The sequence below is a fragment of the Hyla sarda genome, chromosome 3 (genome assembly GCF_029499605.1).
Source record: "Hyla sarda isolate aHylSar1 chromosome 3, aHylSar1.hap1, whole genome shotgun sequence".
NCBI lineage: Eukaryota > Metazoa > Chordata > Amphibia > Anura > Hylidae > Hyla > Hyla sarda.
Window position 1 is genome coordinate 440,529,965 of NC_079191.1, and position 16,812 is coordinate 440,546,776.

Sequence of the window (16,812 nt, forward strand, 5' to 3'; positions counted from 1 at the left end):
TGAGGGCAGAGAGGGGAGGAAGAAAGGACATGTGGAAGAGAGTGATCAAAAATGAAAGAAAAGAAGAAATAAAGGAACATAAGGAGGTAGAAGGGAGGATAGGAAAGTAAGGAGAAATAGGGAGAGGGAGAAGCAGGAAAGGAAAGAAGGGGAGAGGGGGAATGAAGAAAGGGAGTTAGGGAGGAGGGGAGATAAAGGAAAGGAATGAGGATGGGAAAAAAAGAAGCAGGGAAAGGAATGAGGATGGGAAAGGAAGAAGCAGGGAATGGAATGAGGATGGGAAAGGAAGAAGCAGGGAAGCAAAGGAAAGAAGACAAATTAAGGAAGGAGGTAGAGATGAAGTAAGGAAGAAAGGCTGGGAGGGAAAGAAAAAAGGAAGGATGGAAGAAAATAAAGAAAAAAAGGTAGTGAAAAGAAGGAAGGTAAAACAAAGGCAGGAAGAAGGAAGAAAAAAAGGAAATAAGACAGAAGGGAATGAAAGGTAAGGGGATTACTTCTCAGCAACAGAACACATCTAACAAACTCTAACATTTACATATTTAACACTTAAAGAGAAGTTGTCATCATTCATCATTCATGAGTCGGATCCTGATTGATCCCATTCCCTTTGTCATTGAGAACCATATGCAGGACCCTCCTCTACACAGGAACCGCATACTGCAGCACACAGCAGGCCAAAAAGTCAAAGACAGAAAAAGCAAATTATATACAAAATATCTCAAAACAATAGGCCGGTGTAAGGACCAAAAGTATTTTCAAAAATGGAGCGTCTTTCTACATAAAGCACAAAATACGATATTTTTTCTTTCTTACGAGCTGATGCGCAGGCTGCCTCTTATGTTAATGTCATAACTGAGCACCATTAATGGAGTCAGACAGAATATCTCGAGAGAGGCCAGAGGCGAAGCAGAGAGCGCGGTAATTGTTGTTTGAAATGCGCTCCAGCATTTTTTATTCCGATGTCCCAAACTACAAGCGCAGCGGCGCATTATGTGTCGTCTTCTGCAGTAAGATTTCCTGTCGGGCTGTGTGGATGTGGGACTTCAAAGCTTGGGTTTTCTGCTGCACTCAGCAGACTGTTCGCTTAATTTATGACTGAGCAGCCTCAAGATTCCTTTTATTTAAGCCAAGAAGCTTAAATATTTCAAGACGTTGTTATTTACTTTGCTTTATTGTGACGCCGCTGATAATCCATCATCTGAGAGGAACAACAACATCAACTTCATTACTATAATCATCCAAGAACAGGAGCAGACTCAGCAGTTTCTGAGGACAGGGACTGGTGACCCCATAATGCATGTACTCTTATCTATATTTTATTTTAATATATATGATATATATATATATATATATATATATATATATATATATATATATAGATATAATCCTAAAAAGGACCACACTCAAGCCGTCTCTTACTGTTTGTGCCTGCTGGCAAAACCCGGGTCAGGGGTTAACCATGAAGACAAAAAAATCTAGCAGCACTCCAAAAGATACAATGAATCAGTGTTTGGCTTCATTCATCAAATAGTGAAGCGAATATTTGATGAATAAAACCAAACACTTATACATTGTATCTTTGGAGTGCTGGCGATACGTTGCTTCACTATTTGATGAAAAAAGCAAACACTAATACATCGTATCCTTTGGAGTGCTGCTGAAACGTTGCTTCACTATTTGATAAAAAAGCAAACACTAATACATCATATCCTTTGGAGTGCTGCTGAAACGTTGCTTCACTATTTGATAAATAAAGCCAAACACTAATACATCATATCCTTTGGAGTGCTGCCAAAACATTGCTTCACTATTTGATAAATAAAGCCAAACACTAATACATCGTATCCTTTGGAGTGGTGCCGAAATGTTGCTTTACTATTTGATAAATAAAGCCAAACACGGTGGTGTGATGTCCTCCATGTACATGGGTAGTGATCAAGGGCGTGCGCATGCTCGAAACATGTCCATTTAGTCTTGACATTTGGTGTTATGGCGGTGTGATGTCCTTGATGTACATTAATTTTATGGAATCCAAGACTGATGTTTTATTAGTACTGGATCAAGTCTTCATCATTTCTACCATTCATAACGTTTATCACAAGACCAGGTGAGGATCCATGCATGCAACGAGCGGTTCACGTGAAAGAAATACATGCATGCAACGAGCACATTCTCTATGGCACATTCTCTACAGCACATATTCTACGGCATATACCCTACGGCACATACTCTACGGCACATTCTCTACGGCACATTCTCTACGGCACATTCTCTATGGAACATTCTCTATAGCACATTCTCTATGACACATACTCTACTGCACATACTCTATGGCACATTCTCTATGGCACATACTCTATGGTACATTCTCTATGGCACATTCTCTATGGCACATTCTGTATGGCACATTCTCTATGGCACATACTCTATGGCACATTCTCAATGGCACATACTCTATTGCACATTCTCTATGGCACATTCTCTATGGCACATACTCTATGGCACATACTCTATGGCAAATTCTCAATGGCACATACTCTACGGCACATTCTCTATGGCACATTCTCTATGGAACATTCTCTATAGCGCATACTCTATGGCACATTCTCTACGGCACATACTCTATGGCACATTCTGTACAGCACATTCTCTACATCACATACTCTAAAGTCTACCAGCTACAAGGAAGCATTCGCACTAAAGACAATTTTCGGAGGACATCGTAGAAAACGATTGGAGACCCCGCGGCCAGGGTTCTTCATCACCAGTCGTGCATTGTCTTGTCACATATTATTGTCTCCTTCTAGTTCTAGCCAAACAAATCTCAGTAATAAAAAAAAAAATTCTTGCTGATAATTAACGTCCCGCGTTTCATGAGCTATAACAAGGCGCAAATTGGAATATAATTGCCATCGAATTTCAGCCTGTAAGGATGCGGTCAGGTTAACCCTGGTACAATGAGACTTGGAAGCCTCTGTAGCTTTTCACACAGCAAGAAACATCCACCTCTTCAAAGCCTCAAAGCACCGGCGCCCATCACACCGAGAATTCAAATCACCAGAAAAAAAAGATTGCAAGGTTTTTTTTACATTATTTTTTTTTTTTACGTTTTTTTTTTGTAGCTGTCATTGAGTTTTCTCTTCAATAGAAGGATCTGAGGCAACACGATCCCCAGGTATTCACCCACAGCTGTAGGTAATGTAGAAATATAACATTTACTGTCGGAGGAATTCTTATACATTACAGACGTATTGTACTGTGACTTCACAAGACGACATAAGCGCACACTTTTTGTTAACTTGCCTTTTTGTCATGCGGGAAGGAGAGAAAAAATAGAGAAGGCTGGAAAGGTTCTTTATTTATATGCCGGAGCGGTTATCAAGGCCATTGTATCCTTGCCGGGTACTTGTACAAAACTCAAAGTGCGCCAGGAGATAACAGATAGAGTGATGGAGAGAGAGGAAGAGAGGCAAGAGGGAAAGAGACAGAGGAAGAGAGAGAGAGGGGCAGCGAGAGAGAGAGACAGAAAGAGAGAGGAAAAGAGAGAGAGGAAGAGGGAGAGGGGGAGCGAGAGAGAAACAGAAAGAGAGAGGAAGAGAGAGAGAAAGAGAGAGAAAGGAAGAGAGAGGGGGGGAGCGAGAGAGAGACAGAAAGAGAGAGGAAGAGAGAGAGAAAGAGAGAGGAAGAGAGAGAGGGGGGAGCGAGAGAGAGACAGAAAGAGAGAGGAAGAGAGAGAGAAAGAGAGAGAGAGGAAGAGAGAGAGGGGGGAGCGAGAGAGAGACAGAAAGAGAGAGGAAGAGAGAGAGAGGAAGAGAGAGAGACAGAAAGAGAGAGAAAGAGAGAGAGGAAGAGAGAGAGGGGGAGCGAGAGAGAAAGAGAAAGAGAGAGGAAGAGAGAGAGAGAAAGAGAGAGGAAGAGAGAGAGGGGGAGCGAGAGAGAAACAGAAAGAGAGAGGAAGAGAGAGAGAGAGAGAGAGAGAGAGAGAGAGAGAGAGAGAGAGAGAGAGAGAGAGAGGAAGAGAGAAAGGGGGAGCGAGAGAGAAACAGAAAGAGAAAGGAAGAGAGAGAGAAAGAGAGAGAGAGAGGAAGAGAGAGAGGTGGGAGCGAGAGAGAGACAGAAAGAGAGAGAAAGAGAGAGAGAGGAAGAGAGAGAGAGGGGGAGCGAGAGAGAGACAGAAAGAGAGAGGAAGAGAGAGAGAGATGAAGAGAGGGAGCGAGAGAGAGACAGAAAGAGAGAGGAAGAGAGAGAGGGGAAGATACAGAGGAAGAGAGAGAGAGTGGGGGAGCGAGAGAAAGACAGAAAGAGAGAGGAAGAGAGAGAGGAAGAGAGAGAGAAAGAGAGAGAGGAAGAGAGAGAGAGGGGGAGCGAGAGAGAGAGACAGGAAGAGAGAGAGGGGGGGAGCGAGAGAGAGACAGAAAGAGAGAGGAAGAGAAAAAGAGAGAGGAAGAGAGAGAGAGAGAAAGAGAGAGAGACAGAAAGAGAGAGAGACAGAAAGAGAGAGAAAGAGAGAGAGGATAAGAGAGACAGAAAGAGAGAGGAAGAGAGAGAGAGACAGAATGAGAGAGGAAGAGAGAGAGGAAGAGAGAGAGACAGAAAGAGAGAGGAAGAGAGAGAGAGAGGAAGAGAGAGAGAGAAAGAGAGAGAGGGAGCTAGAGAGAGACAGAAAGAGAGAGGAAGAAGAGGAAAAGAGAGAGAGGAAGAGAGAGAGAGAGGGGGAGCGAGAGAGAGAGACAGAAAGAGAGAGGAAGAGAGAGAGGAAGAGAGAGAGAAAGAGAGAGAGGAAGAGAGAGAGGGGGGAGCGAGAGATAGACAGAAAGAGAGAGGAAGAGAGAGAGGAAGAGAGAGAGGGGGAGCGAGAGATAGACAGAAAGAGAGAGGAAGAGAGAGAGGAAGAGAGAGAGAGGGGGAGCGAGAGAGAGAGAAAGAGAGAGGAAGAGAGAGAGAGGGGGAGCGAGAGAGAGACAGAAAGAGAGAGGAAGAGAGAGAGACAGAAAGAGAGAGGAAGAGAGAGAGAGGGTGAGAGGAAGAGAGAGAGAAAGAGAGAGAGGGAGCGAGAGAGAGGAAAAAGTGAAAAAGAGAGAGAGAGAAATAGAGAGGAGGGGAAAAGAGAGAGAGGAGGGAAAGAGAGAGAGAGAGAGGAGGGAAAGAGAGAGAGAAGAGGGAAAGAGACAATGTTAGAGAAAGTGAGAGAAGGGAAGAAGAGAGTGAAAGAGAGAGCGAGAAGAGGGAAAGAGAGAAAGAAAATGAGAGAGATAGAGAGAGAGGAGGCGAAAAGAGAGTGAGAAGAGGGAAAAAGAGAGAGAAAGAGAGAGAGGAGGGAAAAAGAGAGTGAGAAGAGGGAAAAAGAGAGAGAAAGAGAGAGAGGAGGGAAAAAGAGAGAAAATGAGAAAGAGGGAGACATGAAGAGAAACAAGAAACAGAAGTGATAAGATATAGATAAATGTGAGAGATGGATAGATAGATAGATTTAAGAACCAGGTTCCTGCAGCAGTGGTTGGGATGTCACTGCCACACCCCCTCGTGATGTCATCGGCTGACATAATATTGTGCATAATCCCACTGGATAGGGATTGATGTAAATGATGACAACCTGTGTACAGCGCTACACAATATTGTGGTGCCATATAGGCAGCTGTCCATTTTAGCAACTGTCCAGAGCAGGAGAAAATCCCCATAGCAAACATATGCTGCTCTGGACAGTTCCTAAAATGGACAGCAGAGGTCAGCAGAGAGCACTGTGGTCGTGACATCAGAGGAAATGCTTTTCTTTTTTGGATTTCTCTTTAGTAGACAGCCCCTAAAAAGTACTGGAAGGATTAAAACATTTTAATAGAAGTAATTTAAAAATCTGTTTAACTTTCTGGCACCAATTGATTTAAAAAAAAAAAGTTTCCCACGGGAGAACCCCTTTAATCACTATGGATCTTTACTTTTAAAGAGGTTGCCCAACAATTAAACCTATTTTCAATAATCATATATTGGTAAATAAAGTTTTGGTTTTTTTTTAACTACCTTTCCGTGCTCTTTCATGCTTTGCTTCTGCTTCAGACGAAAACTGTTTGCTTTTTGTCTTCATTAGTCCAACATCCTGTCCGGTCAGGACACTCTAGCTGGGAATTCAGCCCACTTTATCTCCATCTCACTATACCTTCTTGGCCATATTCCCTTCCACATGTGCAGGAGATTGAGTTGGCTTAACTCCTAACTAGATTGTACACAGGAAAAGGAAGTCCACTACAGGATGTACTCCAGACCACTTTATCTCCCTCTCACTATACCTTCTTGGCTATATTCCCTTCCACATGTGCAGGAGATTGAGTTGGCTGAACCCCTAGCTAGATTGTACACAGGAACAGGAAGTCTGTTACAGGATGTACTCCAGATAGGAAGTTGGGCCGATCAGACAGTTTGCATGACAAGCAGAAGGAAATTAAGAAAGATCGCATAAAGGCAATAAAGCAAATTATTTTACCAGCATATATTCACTTATCATACAACCATAAAAAAATGCTTCATTGTTTGATATTCCCTTTAACCCCTTAAGGACTCAGGGTTTTTCCGTTTTTGCACTTTCGTTTTTTCCTCCTTACCTTTAAAAAAAATCATTATTCTTTCAATTTTGCACCTAAAAATCCATATGATGGCTTATTTTTTGCTCCACCAATTCTACTTTGTAACAACATTAGTCATTTTACCCAAAAATCTACGGCGAAACTGAAAAAAAATCATTGTGCGACAAAATTGAGATCCGTGCGACAAAATTTGGGAGCTTCTGTTTCTACGCAGTACATTTTTCGGTAAAAATGACACCTTCTCTTTATTCTGTAGGTCCATACGATTAAAATGATACCCTACTTATATAGGTTTGATTTTTTCGTACTTCAGGAAAAAATCATAAGTACATGCACGTTTAAAATTGTCACCTTCTGACCCCTATAACTTTTTATTTTTCCGCATATGGAACGGTATGAGGGCTCATTTTTTGCGCCTTGATCTGAAGTTTTTAGCGGTACCATTTATGTATTGATCGGACTTTTTGATTGCATTTTATTCATTTTTCATGATATAAAAAGTGAACAAAAATACGCTATTTTGGACTTTTTTTGCGCGGACGCCATTGACCGCGGGGTTTAATTAACGATATATTTTTATAATTCGGACATTTCAACACGCGGCGATACCACATATGTTTATTTTATTTTTATTTACACAGTTTTTTTTTTTTAAATGGGAAAAGGGCGGTGATTCAAACTTTTATTAGATAAGGGGTTGAATGATCTTTATTAACTTTTTTTTTTACTTTTTTTTTTGCAGTGTTATAGCCCCATAGGGATCTATAACACTGCACAAACTGATCTTTTACATTGATCATTGTTATCCCACAGGATAACATTGATCGATGATTCTGTCGCTTGACTGCTCATGCCTTAATCTCGGCGATCGGCAATGCAGGAGGCAGGTAAGGACCCTCCTTGTGTCTGTTTGAAACGCTGCGATTTCGCCGCAGCGGTCCCGAACAGCCCACTGAGCTAACCGGCAGTACTTTACTTTCACTTCAGATGCGGCGATCAACTTTGATCGCCGTGTCTAAAGGGTTAATAACACGCGGCACAGCGATCAGTGCCGTACGCTTTTAGCCACGGGTCCCGGCCGTTGTTAGAGGCTGTGCCCGACCCACTATGACACAGGGCCGCGCCGTGGCCCTGCGTTATTGAAAGGGAGCAGACTCAGGGCATACAGGTACGCCCTGCATCCTTAAGGGGTTAATCATCATATTGAATTGGGCCAAGTCTGTCAAAAATTGTCAGCCCCAAATGAAACTGAAGGGGAGTCCATACCCTGCTGCTGAATATAAAAGCTCAATGGAAACAATGGATAAAAAAGAAGAAAATAATAATTTGTAACATAATCGATGTTCTTAATTCAAAAACAGTTTTTCTATTTTAAAGTTTTTACACACAAATCTTACATAAAACGGCACTGTACAATTTATTTTTATTTTTTAAATTTTAGAGTTAACAATTTGGAGCTATTTTTAACCTTCAACAATAGTTTTTTTTGTGTAAGAATCTCTTTATAGAAGATTTCTTGTGTATTTCTTGTGTAGTCTGTCCCCTCTTTCATAGCCAGCACTCCCCTACACCCATTCAGCCCAGGTATTTTTGATTATAAGGAGACTGCATAAGGGTTTCCTCCTAGCATTCTCCAGCCCTCTGGCAGTGAGCACATGGTAAGTGTTCACACTGGTGTGGTGCTCTGTGGCGGCCATTGTTACTGTGATGCTTTGTCTGTAGGGTGGTGTGGTGTGTCGGGGCTTGATCGGACAGCAGTGGGGCTGTCTGGCCACTGGGTCATTCCCCCCGATGGGCTTTGTGTCGCTGATGCAGTGTTAGGTTAGGGACCCACTCTGAATAGGTGGCCTTGATGTGGCGAGTGGGTTTATACTTTTTGATCAAAATGTATAATAACAACCTGTTAGTTTTTGAAATTATGCTGAGAAGCAAGTAGATCAAAATACAAATGGTGGATGTGCGGCTGTGTTACTGTTTCTCTATTTTTGTTTCATGAATAAAATGACAGTGATTTTCCGGGTTTACAGCATCCTTAAGATCAGCTATCAATTGAGAATGGGGGGAGTCTCACTCCATGTATTGCCAGGCAACGACACTACCAAATGTATGGCGCTGTGTCTATTAAATGACAAAGGGGGCGCAATACCAACCTCAAGGCTGTGGCCCCTTTACTCAGCTGATGAGTGGGAGTGCCAGGACTATCATCGTACCTCAGGGATAGGTCATCAATTTTTGACTGTAAAATAAGTCCTAGTTGTAAATATAAACCTTTCTTATAACTTTTGTGTCAAGTCCTCCCAGTTTCCAAGGCACACCCTTGTTATCATGCTTACTGGATAGAATGTCTTCGCTCATTAATAGTAAAGCAACAATGTTTTAAAAGTCTAAAGAAAATCAGTACTTATCAGCTGTTATATACTACAGAGAAAATGGTGTCGTTCTTTCCAGTCTGACCACAGTGCTCTCTGCTGACACCTCTGTACGTGTCAGGAACTGTCCAAAGTAAAAGCAAATCCCCATAGCAAACCTCTCCTGCTCTGGACAGTTCCTGATATGGACAGAGGTGTCAGCAGAGAGAACTGTGGTCAGACAGAAAAGAACAAATTTTTTTCTGTAGTTTATCTGTGGTATACAGCAGCTGATAAGTACTGGAAGGGTTGCAATTTTTAAATAGAAGTAATAAACACATTTGTATAACTTTCTAGCACCAGTTGATTTGAATTTTTTTCCCATTGGAGTTTCCCTTTAATACATGTACTTTATAAACAAAAATAAATCAAGAATAATATTATGTTCATGTATGCCGCTATAATGCATCTATAGTAAAGCGCTCTTGTCTTCTCTTGTTGCAGGTATCTTTTTCTGGACTTACAATGGAAAAAATCCTCTGCAGTCTACTGGTGTTTGGAATGGCAGTAGTGGTCAACTCATGTCCAAAATACTGTGTCTGTCAAAACCTGTCAGAATCGCTGGGAACATTGTGTCCTTCCAAAGGCTTACTCTTTGTACCTGTAGACATTGACCGAAGGACAGTTGAGCTTCGGCTCGGGGGTAATTTTATTATAAGCATCAACAGACAAGACTTTGCCAACATGACGGGTCTGGTTGACCTGACGCTGTCTAGAAATACCATCAGCTACATTCAACCGTTCTCTTTTGTGGATCTTGAGAGCCTTCGGTCCTTACACTTGGACAGTAACCGATTGACCAACTTAGGAGATGACATATTTCGAGGACTTATCAATCTCCAACACTTGATCATGAACAACAACCAACTTAGTAGTATCTCAGATGAAGCTTTCGAGGATATCTTACAGACTCTGGAAGACCTAGACCTTTCGTACAATAATCTTAAAACCATTCCCTGGGATGCCGTTCGGAGGATGGTTAATTTGCATCAGCTGAGTTTGGACCACAATCTTATATATTACATTACGGAAGGAACGTTTCAGGACCTCCATAAGTTGGCAAGGCTGGACTTGACTTCAAATAGGCTACAAAAACTACCTCCAGATCCAATTTTTGCGAGGTCTCAAATGACCATGACCTCGGCCACACCTTTTATGCCTCCATTGTCGCTAAGCTTTGGGGGTAATCCGCTTCATTGTAACTGTGAACTACTGTGGTTGAGGAGGCTTGACCGGGAAGATGATATGGAGACTTGTGCCTCACCTTCCGCTTTGAAAGGAAGGTATTTTTGGTATGTTCGAGAAGAGGAATTTGTTTGTGAGCCGCCATTAATAACCCAACATACTCAGAAGCTGCTGGTATTGGAAGGTCAGATTGCTTCCTTAAAATGTAAAGCAATCGGAGATCCAGCACCCGTCATCCACTGGGTCGCTCCAGATGGACGACTGATCGGAAATTCCTCCCGGACAATTGTCTACGATAATGGCACTTTAGATATCCTAATAACCACATCCAAGGATTATGGGACCTTTACTTGCATCGCAGCAAATGCTGCCGGAGAGTTGACAGCACCTGTCGAGTTATCCATTGTCCAGCTGCCACATCTCAGCAACGGCACAGGCCGGGCTTCCCCACCCAAGTCTCGGCTTTCTGACATCACCAGCTCTACCAAAACAACCAATCGAGGGGAGGTCAAGACTCAACCCGAGAGGGCTGTTGTGGTGTCAGAGGTGACGACTACTTCTGCATTAGTTAAGTGGTCAGTGAGCAAGTCTGCTCCCAAGGTTAAAATGTACCAACTTCAATACAATTGCTCAGATGATGAAGTTCTGATCTACAGGTAAAGTACAACTTTTTATATTTTGTCCAAAAAAAAAGAATAAAGAAAAATAAAATAAAAAAATTTCGCCAGTAAAAAGTACAAAATAATTTTTGGGGGCTTTTAAGTTATAATGTAAAAAAAAAAAAAAAGTTCTCAACAGAAAAGAAGACTTAAAGGTAAGAAAAATGTAAATGTTCTCAAATATATATATATAAATTATTGTTTTTATTTACATGTTTTATTATATATATTTTTTTCTACATTCTCACTTCTTATGTGGTGTTTAAAGAAAATAAACAATGGGCAAAAATGTGAGAAAATTGCTATATTATATATCAGACTGAATATCGTCCAGGTAGGAGACATCCAAGTGCGCCAAGGTCACCACGCTATATGGGTGACCTGGAACTGTTAGCTTACAAGGTCACAAAAATTTTAGAAAATTCCATAGCGCTACTTTTTAGTACCTTGGGGGCTTTAGATCAGTGGTCTCCAACTGTGGCCCTCCAGATGGTGCAAAACTACAACTCACAGCATGCTAAGCAGCAGGTATCGTGGTCTAGGCAGTGGATGGGAGACCAACAGCAATGCTCAGAGCAGTGTTTCCCAAACAGCATGTCTCCAGCTGTTGCAAAACTACAACTCTCAGCATGCTAAGCAGCAGGTATCATGGTCAGGGCAGTGGATGGGAGACCAACAGCAATGCTCAGAGTGGTGTTTCCCAAACAGTGTGTCCCCCATTGTTGCAAAACTCCAACTCCCAGCATATCCGGACAGCAATGGCTGTCCGAGTATGCTGGGAGTAGAAGTTTTGCAACATCAGGAAACCCACAGTTGGAGACCACTGATCTAGATGAACCTTCTAGATCCGGAACTTAGGAAAGCTGATTCTTATCATCGAAATACTCCATTTCTGGAGATCACTCTGAAGGTCATGTAATGTCTGATGGGCTGTTGATTATTTTGTCATATAAGATTGAGGAGTTGACTATTTAGGGGTTTTCATCTTTGAACAAACCCTTAGGGCAGCACGGTGGCCCAGTGGTTGGCACTGTCCCCTTGCTGCATTGGGATCTAGGTGGTGGTGGGGTCAAATCCCACCCAGGACAACATCTGCAACTATGTTCTCTAGATCTAGCTCATATGGACCTATTAGGACAATGTATCCTGTGGAAAAAATATGCAAATTGGTTTTCCTTGACATATAAGGACATGTTCATACATCAGTTATAATTAAAAAAAAAACAAAAAAAAAACCTCACTATTTTAGGCCATACAGTCATCCGTTTTCGATGGAAACCTGACTTCAAGCTTAAAAATAAAAAACTACATTTTTTTTTGCTATTTAGAGCTCAAAAAAACTTCCATTTATGGTGGATATACATGGCCTTAGTGTATGTGCACACATTGTATTTATAGTCTTAACCCCTTAACAACCAAGGGTTTTTACGTTTTTGCACCTTCATTTTTTCCTCATCACCTTCTAAAAATCATACTGCTTTAAATTTTGCACCAACAGACTCATATGATGGCTTATTTTTTTGCGCCACCAATCATATTTTGTAATGACATCAATCATTTCACCACAAAATTTACGTCGAACCCAGAAAAAAATATTTTTGGGGAAAAATTTAAAAAAAAAGAGCTATTTTGTAGTTTTTGGGAGCTTTCGATTCTACACAGTGCACTTTTCTGTAAAATGGCACCATATATTTATTCTGTAGGTCCATATGGTTGTAAAGATACCCAGTTTATATAGGATTTCTTTATTTTACTTCTTTAAAAAAAAATTTATTGCATGCTCCAAAATTAGTATGTTTAAAATTGTCCTTTTCTGACCCCTATAACTTTTTAATTTTTTGGTATAAGGGGTGGAATGAGGGCTCATTTTTTGTGCCATGATCGGAAGTTTTTATCGGTACCATGATTGTTTTGATCTGACTTTTTGATCACTTTTTATACATTTTTTTAGGGTATACAAAGTGACCAAAAAGATGCAATTTTGGACTTTGGATTTTTTTATGTGTACGTCGTGTGGTTTAATTGACCTTAGATTTTTATAGTTCGGATATTTACGCACATGGAGATACCACATATGTTTATTTTTATTATGTTTATACATTTTTTATATGGAATTTGGGAAAAGGGGGTGATTTAAACTTTTAATAAGGAAGGGGTTAAAGGGGTACTCCCACCCTAGACATCTTATCCCCTATGCAAAGGATAGGGGATAAGATGTCTGATCGCGGGGGTCCCGCCGCTGGGGACCCCCGCAATATTGCATGCGGCACCCACCTGTTTCTTGTCCGGAAGCACTGGAGGGTCTGGGTCGTGACCACGGGAACGGACTCCGCCCCCGTGTGACGTCACGCCCCGTCCCCTCAATGCCAGTCTATGGGAGGGGGAGTGACGGCTCAAACCTCCTTCAGGTAATCTAGTATAGTAACTAGGATCTCTTACGATCGGTGGTTGCATGACCCCACACACAACAATGGTAAGCATGGAGGGGTAATGATGTCCGGTCTGCAGCCTTCCCAGTCACAGAGCTAAAATGGAGAAAGGACTTCCAAGGGATGAATGGCTTTGAACGGCGCTGACCTGGTCAGCGCCGTTCAAAGCCATTCATCCCTTGGAAGTCCTTTCTCCAGATGACAGTGGTGGCATGAGTAGCAGATACATCTATTCCCAATCAGGTAGAGGAACAGGAGGCAGTTTGAAAGTCTCCAGAAAAGCACGCAGGTCACCAGGGTGGCGCAAGGTAGCCACATTCGAGCCATAGCGAGCAATGAGGGAGAAGGGGAATGCCCAGCGATAAAAAAATTTCCATTCTACAGCATAAGGAGAAGATAACGTAAGATCGCTCTAAGACGCAAAGTCCTTTGTGACAGGTCACGGAAGAGGCGAATTTCAGCACCATTGTACGTGAGATGTTGAAGTGAGCGAGCATTTTTCATGATCTCCTCTTTAACTTAAAAGCGATGTTATTGGCAGATAATGTCCCAGGATCTTTTAGGGTCTGGGCTTTTAGCTTTAAGGGCTCTATGTGCCCTATCCAATACCAGGGGTGTATCAGCCGGCTTCTTCAGAATCTTGTTGTTGATTAATTTCTGTAGGGTTCCAGGAATATCCTGAGGGAGCACCGTTTCGACAAGGCCCTTGACTCTAATATTGTTCCTCCTATTGCGGTTGTCCAAGTCATCCACGTGCGCCATAGTGGAGGCTTGTCATGACTAATGAATACACGTAGTGGAATGGAGATCATCGACTTGGGTGGTAATGGAGGAACGGAACTGTTCCAGTTGGTGGACTCTTTGTTTCAGTTGATTGATATCAGAACGGACTGGATTGAGATCATTTTTCCAAGCTGTTTTGAGATCTGTAGCAAGAGTGAGAAAGTCCATCTTTGTGGGAAGTAAGGCTAGGAGTGCTTGAATAGAGGCGCACTGGTTGGGAAACCATGGCCTATCAGGACATACTTCATAATCCATCATGAGATCCCTCTTTCCTATACTAGATAAAACAAATAGCTCGATCCAGTGTGGGTCTGCCATATGCAAAATAACTCAGGGCAACCTGCAAAATTACCTACTAGTAGTTGAACATAGAAGAATCGGTTGTAATCGGGCACGGGCGAGAAACCGTGGGCTAAAAAGTATCTGCAAAGCAGTCTGTGGGAAGAGGGGGGCTTTGAAAAACACTGCAGCCTTTGACTGTCTGGGCATGCTGGTAGTTGTTGTTTTGCAACAGCTGGCGGCACACTGGTTGGTAAACCATGGCCTATCAGGACATACTTCATAATCCATCATGTGATCCCTCTTTTCTTGTACTAGCTAAAACAAATACAGTGACCCCCCAACCTACGATGGCCCTGACATACGATAATTTCAACATGCGATGGCTTCTCAGAGGCCATCGCATGTTGAAGGCAGCATCATCATACGATGCTTTTGTATGTCGGGGCCATCGCATAAACGGCTATCCGGCAGCGCAGACTGCTTCAGCTGCCACGGGATAGCCGTTTACGGTGCCCCGTGTGCTGCGGTGACGATCACTTACCTGTCTTCGGGGCTCCGGCACGTCCTCTTCGGGATCCCCTGCATCGTCGGCGCTCTCCATCATCGTCATCACGACGCCATCCCGTCATCCAATAGGACCGGCGTGAGTAGCGACGTGATGGCGGCGACGGAAAGTGAGGATGCCAGGGAAGCAGAGGCCTTGCCGGAGCGTCGGGGACACCCCGGGGACACGGCGACAGCGATGGATGTCGACATCCAGGGCAGCGATGACGAGCAGTGATGGTCTGGAGCGGCGGGGACAGGTGAGTGCAACTTCCTCTAACAGTGGTCTTCAACCTGCGGACCTCCAGATGTGGCAAAACTACAACTCCCAGCATGCCCGGACAGCCAACGGCTGTCCGGGCATGCTGGGTGTTGTAGTTTTGCAACATCTGGAGGTCTACAGATTGAAGACCACTATCCTATACTTCACATTGCACGGATCCCTCAACATACGATGGTTTCAACAAACGATGGTCCGTTTGGAACGGATTACCATCGTATGTTAAGGGACCACTGTAGCTCGATCCAGTGTGGGTCTGCCATATGCAAAATAACTCAGGGCAACCTGCAAAATGACCTCCTAGTGGTTGAACATAGAAGAATTGGTTGTAATCGGGCACGAGCGAGAAACAGTGAGCTAAAAAGTATCTGCAAAGCAGTCTGTGGGGAGAGGGGGGCTTTGACAACCACTGCAGCCTTTGGTTGTCAGACATGCTTGGAGTTGCAATTTTGCAACAGCTAGAGGCACACTGGTTGGGAATCACTGGCCTATCGGGACATAGTATAAAATCCGTCACATGACCCCCTTTCCTATACCAGCTAAAACAGAGAGCTCGATCCAGTGTGGCTCAGGCAATCCTGAGTTGTCATATGCAAAATGACTGGGGGCAATCTGCAAATGACCTTCTAGCAGTAAAACATAGAAAAATCTGTTGTAATTGGGCACGGGCGAGAAACTGTGGGGAGAATGGACTACCAATGCCCTAAAAGGTATCTGCAAAGCAGTCTGTGGGGAGAGGGGGGCTTTGACAACTACTGCTGCTCCTCTCTTAAGTTTCCTTTTCGATACAGACCTCTTTTCTTATGGGCAAGACACCTCTCAAAAATATACAAAAGTGGTTAAAGGGGTACTCCGGCGCTTAGACATCTTATCCCCTATCCAAAGGATAGGGGATAAGATGCCTGATCGCGGGGGTCCAGCCGCTGGGGACCCCCGTGATCTTTCATGCCGCACCCCTTTTAAAATAAGTCCCTGGAGCATGTTCGCTCCAGGTCTGATTACTGTCGATCACGGGGCCGGATCGTTGTGACGTCAAGGCTCCGCCCCATGTGACGTCACGCTCAGCCCCTTGCATTGAGTGTGATGTCACACAGGGCGGAGCCTTGACGTCACAACGATCCGGCCCTGTGATCGACAGTAATCAGACCTGGAGCGAACACGCTCCGGGGACTGATTTTAAACGGGGTGAAGCATGCAAGATCACGGGGGTCCCCAGCGGCAGGACCCCCGCGATCAGGCATCTTATCCCCTATCCTTTGGATAGGGGATAAGATGTCTAAGCGCCGGAGTACCCGTTTAAATGAGTTTGCGGGAAAGAGGGAGGTGGGTGAAAATTTGACACCTACTGCTGCAAACCTCTATTCTATTGGGCAAGACAACCCCGGGAAATATACAAAAAAAATTATTAGAAAAGTAGGATGTGATTGACCCAAGTGTTTTGCTCCCAGAGTTTCCCCATAAATTCTTCTGTGTATTTTTCTTGTGGTTATACTGTATCTAAGAGCTGTTACACAGACTCTCACTGTTATCGTAACAGATTGCGTTATTTTCCGTCTCGAGTTATCTCCTCCATTCCCATCCTGATTGTGAAGAACGTCTTTGCAGACTCTACAGTATTATCCTGGATTCTAATCTCCATTATAATCAGATTGGCACACGCGTTTCACACCA

The 16,812-nt window shown here is 43.2% G+C and overlaps 1 protein-coding gene across 5 annotated transcripts in view; it reads left to right on the top strand.

Moving 5' to 3' along the window:
• The window catches only part of LRFN2 (leucine rich repeat and fibronectin type III domain containing 2), a 582,573-nt gene that overhangs the window by 437,882 nt on the left and 127,879 nt on the right, over positions 1-16,812 (top strand). For all 5 annotated transcript variants that reach the window (XM_056568627.1, XM_056568628.1, XM_056568626.1 and 2 more), the window contains one exon: positions 9,425-10,821. In XM_056568627.1, the coding sequence (XP_056424602.1) occupies positions 9,446-10,821 (1,376 nt within the window). In that variant the 5' untranslated portion in view covers positions 9,425-9,445. The remainder of the gene's footprint in view (positions 1-9,424; positions 10,822-16,812) is intronic.